At 29.6% G+C, this 11782-nt stretch overlaps 1 protein-coding gene across 1 annotated transcript in view; it reads left to right on the forward strand.

Annotated features, from left to right (window-relative positions):
* babo (TGF-beta receptor type-1 babo) overlaps positions 1-4598 on the forward strand; it is a 37804-nt gene extending 33206 nt beyond the window's left edge. The window contains exons 8-10 of the mRNA XM_018518755.1: positions 388-728; positions 1171-1410; positions 2658-4598. Coding sequence (XP_018374257.1) covers positions 388-728; positions 1171-1410; positions 2658-2780 — 704 coding nt within the window. The 3' untranslated portion in view covers positions 2781-4598. The remainder of the gene's footprint in view (positions 1-387; positions 729-1170; positions 1411-2657) is intronic.
* Positions 4599-11782: the final 7184 nt, after the last annotated feature.

Here is an 11782-nt window from a genome sequence, read left to right on the forward strand (position 1 = left end):
GATCTTCAGGATATTTATTACGCTTGTTTATTAATTTAAAAGAGAATTTTAATACGAATCATTGTTACTTTCTGTTTCAAAATAAAAAATATATAATTATAAAGTAAATTAACATGCTAATTTGTTATTAATAAGAAATATGTTTATATTTTAAAAAATTAAATTAAATTTAGCTGGTCTAATTTATCAAACAAATTTATTTCTGGAGATATTTCGAGCGCACAGACGATCTCTTCAGATTATATGAAACATTCAAAGACTCTCTTTATCGATTTTCATTACATATTTTATCATCTTGCACGTTGCTTGAGAGCTATTGCGATCGAATTATGTCTTCTAAATAAATTGTGAATTGATGGAATGACGGATCATTTTGTTCCTTTTCAGATAACGGCACGTGGACACAGCTATGGCTGATAACGGATTATCACGAGAAGGGTTCGCTCTTCGATTACCTCAACAGATCGACCGTCGACACGAACGGTATGATAAGGATGGCCTTGTCGATTGCCACTGGCTTGGCACATCTTCACATGGAAATAGTCGGCACGCAAGGCAAGCCGGCCATCGCTCATCGGGACCTGAAGTCAAAAAATATCCTTGTGAAGACTAATGGTACCTGCGCCATAGGCGACCTCGGATTGGCCGCCAGGCACGACGTAATCACGGATACCGTCGACATTCAGCTCAACAACAGAGTCGGCACGAAGAGATACATGGCGCCTGAGGTAATTATATATGCTATGTGAAAGAAGATTCCTCTGATTCGAAAGATAAAAAGCAAAAGTATCTATAGAAGTATCTTGTATATAAGGTTTTAGGGGTCATCAATTATGAATTAGAAATCAAATTGTCAAATATAATTTATTTGAAAATTTTTTGTGCTATTTTTGTTTAAAAATGTTAAAAATGTCACTTTTGGTACTTTTAAGTCGACTTTTCACAAAAATGTTATGTGATAGAACAATTAGCGGATTCTTTTTTAATGATAAAAGATCTATAAGAATTAAGTACTTTGTTTATTTTGTGATCTCAAAAAAAGTTTAAATTTGTAGGACTGTCACTGTTATTAAACAATAAAAATACCGAAAATAATACGCAATGGTTTGCACTCTTATCAGTCAGGAAGGCGGCTCTTCGGTAATTCATGCTAACGTTTTCTGCTTTCAGGTTCTTGAAGAGACGATAAACATGAACCACTTCGACTCGTTCAAGAGGGCCGACGTGTACGCACTCGGTCTGATCCTCTGGGAGATTGCTAGACGTTGTAATGTCGGTGGAATTCACGACGAGTATCAGTTGCCCTTTTACGACTTGGTGCCTTCCGATCCAACTATCGAGGAAATGCGGAAAGTCGTGTGCATTGATCGACAGCGGCCATCGATACCGAATCGATGGCAGTCGATCGAAGTGAGTATTAAACCAAAAAAAGTATATAGTTTAAATTACCAATTTTACTTAGAATAATTGTTTGAAAAAATAAATTAAAAGTAAAATATATATATACATATAGCTTTAATTAATAAATTATTTTGTTCTAATGTTTATGTTGTATATTAAATCCGTATAACGCAAATCAAACTAACCAAACGAAACAAACTCCTTATAAATCAAAGAATTGGAAAGAATAAGGGCGCTAGAAGTAAAGCGCAGAAGACATTGCATAAATAATACACCCCTATGCGTGAAAATTCTTTATTCACTAAACGCGCTTACATGTTTCGACTCAATTTTGAGCCTTCTTCAGAGCAAACACAAACTAACATATATAAACTAAAAGTTATCCTGTCATGGTGGGCTCCTCTCCTACATTGAAAATTTAAATGTCAGCATTTAAAAAAATAAAAAAAAAAGAAAGAAAAGGAAAATGAAAGAGAAGGAAAATATTGAAAATGTGGAATTAGAGATAACTTATTCTCGATGTAAGGGAGCTCACCATGACAGGATAACTTTTTTATAGTTTTTTAAGTTTATATATGTTAGTTTGTGTTTGCTCTGAAGAAGACTCAAAATTGACTCGAAACATGTAAGCGCGTTTAATGAATAAAGAATTTTCACGCTTCGTAGGTGTATTATTTACACCACGTCTTCTGTGCCTGACTCTTAGCGCCCTTATTCTTTCCAATTCTTTGTATATTAACATTCACATAACTTGAAAACGTAGTGTAATGAAATATAATAATTAAATAATTATAAAATGCAATTAAATCATAGCAATGATTGAAAGATAAAACGAATTAAAACAAAAGTATTTACCGTTTGAAAATTTAAATTATTTCAGCTAAAGTTTTATTCTATTAAAATTATAATAAGAAAGTTTGTACAGAAAGAATGATTTTTTTAAATATCTCAAAATTTAGATAAATGCAGATCTAAAAATAATTTTGTTAGATCAAAATAATTATATGTAGGAAACTCAAGTATAATGAGCAACGCTGCAAAAAGTTTCGACGATCTAGCAATCAGTTTGAGTGTCTTATACAATTATTCTGATGGTTCAACATATTTATATTTAGATTTGTATTTAGCTAAATTTTTAGATATTAAAAAAAAACTGTTCTTTCCATAAAGATAAAATTAATTTGTAAAAAAATATTAGGTTATAAAATATTAGATAAGTTAAATTAATTATAATTAACAATTTATTATTTACATAGGCTCTGCAAGTAATGTCGAAAGTAATGAAGGAATGTTGGTATCACAATGCCGCCGCCAGGCTAACCGCACTCAGGATCAAGAAATCGCTCGCTAATTATGGCGCTATAGACGACCTGAAATAGATTAAGCTGTTGCCGAGCTCTTCAACAGAAAAGCGACAAAAGTCGATTGAATCATATATGCGAATGTTGCTATTTTGAAATTTGACGCGATAGAGCTTCCGGCAGGATGAAGAAATATTTCGCGTAGTCGAGAAGAATCTGGAATAGACTAAATGGAATTACGAGATTCTTTCTTATGTGAGATTGGCCTCGATCGAGTAAAATACTATATGAATAGAATTGATATTGCTTTGCGGAATTGTAAGAGATAAAAAATAGAATGGATTTTTACGCGTGTTGATTGTTTCGATGGGTAGCGTGCGAGCTATAAGAAAAAACATTATTTCAGTCCTAATATATCGCGACTTGATGATCGGTCACTCTGTTGAATGGATCAACAAGCAATCACAATACGCGTTCGGTTAATCGAACGATCGCTCAATTACACGCCACCTATATTGACACACGCGGACACTAACACATAAAAAAAGAATACAAACCGCTGCATATTTATTACCATAATACTATATAATAAAATATACAAATTTATTATATAGCAACATTTATTGATTAATACTAATGAGGAACAGTACTCGCATATACACACGTATATAATTATATATTACATATATATATATATATATATATATATATTCCTGTTATCTTGGAATAATCGAGTCGATTAACCGAACCATCTATTGTTTAGATGATCTTATAAACAAGTTACCTCAGTGAAACGATCGCTATGTTCGTGCAAAGTATATCGATTAGCCGGAAGTAATCAGGATGTCGCGCAAGATTTAAACGTATCAATTCAGCTCCGACTGGATGTGTTGGCAAATTATAAGCGAAGAAAGCCACACTGGATAACATTTTTTTAATTTTAGTTCCAAAGTGTTATCGTAAAAATTTCTTATTTTAGTGCAAAAGTTACGATTACATGTGTGGTATAGGGAGCCTATATATGCCATACATCATGTTATACAAAGAAAATACGTGTCTTTTGATTTGTATTCTTCTGAAAAAAGTGCCGAGTTGATAAAAATGATTATACAGGGTAGATAGGAAAACCGGACAACCGAGTGACTAATGTTGACGTATCTAATAGTGATAATTTGAATAAGGCGGATATTCTAGTCGAGAAATCCTCTAGTGAATGTTATTGCATTCACTGACAAAATTCACAGTCGGAATGTATTGTTAACAAGAATGCTCACCTTTCATCCAGTGCGTGAGATATCGTGAAATTTTGGCACATCGTCCGGTTTTATTTGTCGACCCTATACGTATACTCTTAGTATAGTAGATACATACGAATGTTTTGCTCAAGATGAATATTTTTGCGAGATCATGCGGAAAATAAGCGTAAGGGTACGCGAGGTTTTTGAAATGTGTTTTCTTTGTAAAATGCAGGAAAGCTGACATTGAAATTGAGGCTGATATTAAGCTCAAAAGCGCGCGTATATCGAAGAGAAACGCAAGAGGGTATGAGAAACGTGTGAGAATGCAGAAACGTGTGAATTGAACTAGAATTGGTACAAGAAGGAGAGAAAAAATGAAAAACAGATTTGATAAAAAAAAAAGAGAATCATTGGAGAATTCATATTTTCGGGTATTTTTTCGCGGAATAAAGTAAAATACGAAATGCAGCTAAGATGGGATCGATTGTGTATATCAGGAGAACGGATGTAGTTAGGCAAGAAGAAATCAATTGATACTAACAAATATAGTTATAAACTTTTGAGACAATTTCTTGAACGTGTTTGTTACTTCATTTTTAATAACGCGATTTTTTTAACAATGGAGAATGCCGCAGACAAATTTTCTGCATATGATTGAACCAAAAGAAATATTAAAAAAGTTTAATATTAAAATGTAGTTCTTAAACAGTAAGTGTAAGATAATATATAAGATTATGTATATAAGAGAATAATAACATATATTTAAGAGAAATTAAATAAAGAAACAATATTTTCAAGTTGGTTTCTTCTGGCTCTACTATGTCCAAGTGCTCTTTGGATAATTTCTATCGTGTTATGTTAAACAGACGTTGAAGAAATTCATCCATTTATCAAATGCTGTTTTATAAACTTTTTTCAATTAAAAACTCCGAACATAAAGTCTTCAGATGAATTTACATCTACGCGCTGTATTTCGATGGATTAAAAAGCAATCGTAGTGCTTGAGGTAAATATATAACTTTGATATACCTTGAGATAAGAATGCGACGAGTATGCGTATGGGACGTCTCTCCTTGAAACTAATTATGAGTTTCGTTGAAGAACGGGAGAAACCGTTCTATTTATCCGCAAACGGATTCTTCTTTTCTTCAATGAATAATGAATTATATCGATAGTGTATAGTATATACTTCTTTGACAAAATGAGAAAGAAATATGACGATTAATTTGGAGTGAAAGATAGTAAGCGAGCAAAGCATGCGATAGAATACAAGAGAACAGGAAAATAAGAATCTTCGTCATCCAATAGTCAACGTAAAAGTCTGCGAGGTTACAATTATTATTATTATACTATAGACGAAATAACGGAGAATCCTTTGTATCCTGAATACATAATCATATTTTTATATTATTTTATACCGATGACGTCGATCGAACGTCTTTCTAATTTTCCTCTTCCGTTTTTACATGATCGCAACGTTCCGACCCAGTTATATAATTTTATAACGCTATACTTATTAATTCTTTATATATGTATGTAAGTCAGTGTTGATAGTTTTTAATTTGTGACATAATTCAATTTAAACGATATATTTTATTAGAGATAATTTCATAGGAGAATTTTTTCTTTAATAGAAGCAAATTATGAATAACTGCAACAAAAAACTTTTTATATTTTCTCAGAATTAAAATTTATCAATACCAACAATTTAAGTAAAATATTTATTAGCATTTTTATTCAAATAATATTAAATTAAATTTTTATTTAATATTAAAAATTAATATTTATAGTTCTTTTTAACATCCTTAACGTCAAAATGACGACAAAAATAACATCAGATTGCTATCAAGATAGATTTGTAACGTAAATACGTAAATATTTTATTTAATTAATTAAAAAATGCTATTAAACATTTTATTCTAAAATAACAACAAATCATCAATTTACTACCTCGGTTGAATAAAATTTTTCGGTGTTGAAACATTATGGGAATTTTAAACATAATTGTTTAATAAGTGTCGCAAATTGAGATTAACCAGCACTGTAATAATGTAATAGGCATATGCGTTGCAGACAAACAGAATATGTTTCTAAAAATTAATTTTGTACATTAGCAAGCACAGATAAATGTCTTTTATTAAAAAAGTCGAATAAGATAAGACGAAACGATAAATCGTAAATACGATTTATTTATTCTGGAGTGACGTTACACACGTATTGCAATTTGCCGAAAGACTGAGAATCTACGATTGATTAGTAAATAATACATAATTAAGATTGAAGACATTTACCCTTACCTTCAAGTTAATCGAAATTTTAATATTAACTTTCAAAATAGTTTTATTTAATTTTTTATATAATTTACTATTATTTAATCTCTAAATTGCTTTTGATTGACAAAATTATAAGATAAATTCTGTAACGTTTTGAATTTAATTTTTTACATACTTTTCTTGAAACAGATTTTTGATAAGTATTGCATCAAAAATTTTTAATTGTTTTCTTTATTGCTATTGTAACCTTATTCTATTCTTCTAAGAGAGCCATATTTAACATTTATTTATATTTTATTATCAGAATTAATTAAAAAATTTACATTTTGGCTAATTTAATAGTTATTTATTTCCTATTTTTTGTTATTAGAAAATAGAAAAAAGACTGAGCTAGAGCTATTTAGGTATTTCTACATTTTCTAAATTTTTTTCTTGCGATACGGTTTTAAGTAAATATTTTTATTCTTGAGAAAATTTTTAACTTCGTGATTACAATTAGTAATCAAGATTTTGGAATATTTTTGCTATAAAATAAATTGATAGCAATAGTTGCATACATCATGCGAGTTCTAACAAATTATCATTATGAAAAAACGACAGCTTTACGTTTCTTTATTTGTTTTCACTTTTCATACATTCCTGTTACAATATAAGTTAATTTATCATACATAAATAATATAGTATCTATATATCTATATATCGGTAAAGCTTTGCGGTTTTGCAACCTATCAGCGTAATACCGCAAGCTCGATTGATGTCTCCCCCATAACTATTTCCATACTGCTAGTACAATTCTCTGTGCCAATATCTGACTGAGTATTAACTAAAACGACAGAGACAAACAATATACATTATATTCCCATGAGTTATATTCGCTCCCGAACGAGGAAAAATATCTTTGGTATAAATTCTTGTGCATTACTATACCAGTTGCAAGCAAAATAAGTACTTGGTGGACATTCAGAAATTTTAAGGACATATTGTGGAAGAATTTTAGTTAAATCAATTTTTTTCACATGTTTTTAGTAAAAAAAAATACATTTAATATAAGAATTGATAAATTAATTTAAATTACATATATTAACTTGATGGATTAAAAATTTGAATTTATTGAAACGAAAAGATATTTTTCTTCCTCTGCACATAGCCATTGCCAACTATATTTCCAGGCGACGATAAATGGACGTCACTCCTGAATTCGTCTTAATGTCAATTGAATTATCGAGATTGTAACTGGGTCGCCGAACCGTCGAACAGTCTGACTTACATCTGACAAATGCCGAACTGCCAAATAATATTTCACCTTCTGCACTCTTTTTCCGCTCCGTACTGTTTGAACCATCCCATACACTTGTACAAAAGAGTAACAATAAATTAGAAGAGAACGTTGCACAGGCGGCATTTAATGCCAGCGTTGATTCCACTAGAAGGAAGAAACTTGTACCTTTAAAGGCGATTTACCGTCTATTTTGTTTTACGCTTTAGGCGATACCAGTGTTTATAACAATTACCGGTGGAAAGAAGAAATCTTGTTATCGAAGAAAATCGCATTGTTCTGATATCTCATATTGGGTATATATAAGGATTTATTAAACAAAACTATAAATATATTTTAAAAATATTCCATTTTAAAGTTATCAGAAAGTCAGAAAATTTTGAAATTGTTATGAATTATGTTAACTGTGGTATTTATACTTTATCTGCTGTGTGATGCAACTGCATAAAGTTTATCTTTACAAATGTTTCATTTCTATAATATGAAACGCACACAACAATTGTATATTAATGTAAGTTATTTGTCATATTTTGTTAATATTTAATGTATAAATAATTAATTTAAAATACCACAAACATTGCAAAAAATTCCTTTTTCTTTTTTATATTCATAGAAAAAGGATATGTTTTTTATAAAGCATAATACAATTAAAAAATTAAACGATATTAGGATAGAAAGAGTATCGAAAACTGTTTTGAATTTTATAATTAATAAGTGGTTTTTGTAATAATTTAATCAGAACAGTGCGATTTTTTAATCAATATGATACTACGCATAATATTATATAAATATTATATAAATAAGTTAATTAGCGATTGCTAAAGGTTTATAGACCAAAAATATTTTCCATTTGTTTGGATGGTTTGGAGAAGATATCGCAAATTTTCAACATTTTTGCAACCTCCGAACAAAAAGCTCTTATTCTATTTATTTTTCTCTATATAATTAAACAAGCCTCTAATAATAATTGCGATATTTTGTTTGTAATTAATTATTGTTCTATCTTTTTTTGTGTTGTTTGTTCTTTTGCAGAGTTATATTACATTTTAAAAGATCAGCTCTTATAATTGCGTTGAATGTACAAAATTATACCAAATTTCGGATATTTATTTAATCAGTTTAAGCATCATTAATAAATTTCTAAATTTGTAATTGTAATAATTTGACAAATTCGTCTATGTTTTTCGTTGTTTTATTGTTGTCTAAAGTATTGTTGTCTAAATAATTTATTATTTTTTTATTTTGGTGCAAATGAAACGCGTAATAAAGAAGAGAATATAAAAGCTTCCAAATTAAATTGCTTGTAGACGCAATTCTTTGTTTCTTTTATAAATATGTTAAAAGAAATATCTATTAGTAATACTATTAGCGAGGATAAGTTCATCGTTTCATCATTGCTATATCACAATTTCTATTCTCTGTGTTTCCCATTTTATTGTATAATACTCTGTACATAATGGTGTAAATGTTCATCGAAAACTTATATATGGATAGAATGCGCACTTGTAATTTTTGTAACAGCAGGGTGATTGAGTTGATGAATGATACCGTTTAAATTTTGATTATTTGTAACATTTGTAATGGGCATGTCGCGTCTCCTCTATTTTTCCATCTACTCTCAAATATATCGCGATAAATATAGTGTCACAGAAGGTTGTTGCTGTTAAAGGTTTATCTCGAAATAAAAGAAATTTGCGAAATGTGTTAACGGCTTGTAATGTAATAGGAATAAAGAAATGATAAATCAGAGAGTTTTTTTCAACTTATACAAAACGAGGTATATCGTGGGATAAAATCTATATCGAATGAAGTTGTTTGTGAAATATCAAACATCGTGAAATAATGTGCTATAAATACTAAAAGTAAATACATAAATCGCAAATTATAATTGTAACAAAAGAAGAGAATGGAGAGCAACAACTCTTTCTATTGGCATATTTTACTAGAGAGCTACTTGATTTGGTATACATATTCTAAAGACTGAGATATTTATTTTTCTTGAACTAAAACGATCTATAAACACAAGGTAACAGGATCATAATATTAATATTGTAACTTCACAGTCAATAATGTAACAGTTACGTAAACGTGTGTTATATTACATTTATACTGTTGAGTGTGAAATTATAACTTTAATGTTATGTTTCTGTTACTTGGTATTTAATGGGTAGTATTAATAGAAGCCACGAACTTGCGAGAACATCGATCCAATGAGTTACCGTTTTCTATAATTATCGTAATACTGTATCTCACTTGTCTCGTGGCTCAAACATAGCAATTGACTTTATCGAACTCGATAAAGTTTTTTCATTTTTTTGTTAATAACGAATCACGTTCCACGATTCTTTACGATACGCTCATTCGTAGAATCAAGTTTTCTACGATTTATAAAACAAAAACCGGTGACGTGTATGTTAAATCACAACCATTAATTACTGCCGCTGTATAAAGCGTGCCTGGCGGTGTGGATGGATCTTACTATTGTTAATAGATATACGTACCTAATGTTATTAATTATTAACTCTTGATTTTTAATTGGAAATGCGAGATTATTGAAGTCTAACGTATGAGATTTAACAAGAACAACAAATTGATAAAATAAATTTAAGGCATTTATATGATGTACGATTAGAAATAGAATTCTCATACGTTTAGGGCTTCACAAATCTGGCTTCTAAGCGGATCCTACTAATAAACGCCATAGTGGTCCGAAAAAGAAATAATTAGCTCGAATAAATTAAATTTACTTTAATGTACTTCTTTGTTTTTTCTTCTTTAATACCTTTTATCATATCAGATTTTTAAGGATGTATCACACTCATTTTCACAAATGTGTTAATATTTAAATAAATTATATACACATGGAAAGTTGGGTTTATAATTCTATTTTTATTGAACAACACATTTTCCTAGTTTATTTTTTTATTTGTTAGTTGTTATTAGTTTTTATTTGTTGTAATATGAAATTTAAAAGATAATAATAAAAGTTTTAATTTTTTTGTATAAATACTTTAAGTGTTATAAATTATTCACGCAACATTTCATTGTAATGAATTCTTTGCAGATAGGACGCAATTATACACTAAGCAGCATATGAAGCTTTAAAACGTCTGCGATAACATTGTTGTAGCTTAAATATTCTTGTCTATTACAACTACTGCCACAACGTCATTATAATGTTTCCATAACATTATAGCAGCAAAAATAAAATGATATTTTTAGGTTTTGAAAACGATGTCACAGCTATTTTGATTGCATAAGTATTTTGCTATAAAGAAGTGGTCACAACCACATATTACAGCAGTGTGATACTCTATAATAAAGATAAATTAATAAACGGAGAATGTTATTCTCGTACGTAATTATTATATTCGATTAAAGTTAATTTTTTATCTTAAAATTATGTAAAAATATTGATAATAGAATTAAAAAATAATTTTTGCTTCAACTGGACCTATAACAACTCAGAATCTCCGCCTCGCTAATATTAGATTAAATTTAAAGATTAATTAATCATTACAACTTATTACAATTTATAATACATATATGTATAAGTATATTAACGCGGACACACAAATTCATAAATACGCTGATTACAGAATTACGCACAGATCCTTAAGTAATAATTTTAAAGCCGCGTAAATGAACGCATGTGTCTGTATGACCATTTGCTGTCATATGCTAACTTTATCCTAAAACTGATAGTCACGATAGTCTTTGCTGTGACATACAAATTATTCTAGATTATAGCTATTTTGACTGTATTTCTACCCGTGTGCATGCGCAACAACAATAAATTATGCCAACTTACAGTACACGTATTTCCCCATACAGCACAGAAACATTGCAGAATGATTTCACTGAAACATTGCAATATTACATGGTAGTTGTGAAACGTTGCTGAATTATTGTTGCTAGATTCTAACAATGTTAAGATGTCCACTTTTGTTATATTGCAACGAAACGTTCCAGCAATATCGCAATGTAACGCATGGATAAATTTTTTACGAAGACTCTAAAAATGAAAACTATTTTCTGTACATATATCTCACTAACTTTAATTTTCCTATAAATCGCTTTTCTAGTCATATGTGCTTTCCAAAAGCAATTTTTAATGATAAAACCATAAAATATTCCAATAAATGTAGGGTCACTCCGATAAATACGTCACGCTGAGATTTACGCCGCTGAAGTCAGAAAAAATAGAAGGAGTAGAGGTCATTTTCCCGCAACTACTCTGTTACATATGCCTTTATGTTATATATATTGTATAATGTTACAATTTCAGTTTCT

This window comes from Trachymyrmex cornetzi, unplaced genomic scaffold (assembly GCF_001594075.2).
Source record: "Trachymyrmex cornetzi isolate Tcor2-1 unplaced genomic scaffold, Tcor1.1 scaffold79, whole genome shotgun sequence".
Classification (NCBI taxonomy): domain Eukaryota; kingdom Metazoa; phylum Arthropoda; class Insecta; order Hymenoptera; family Formicidae; genus Trachymyrmex; species Trachymyrmex cornetzi.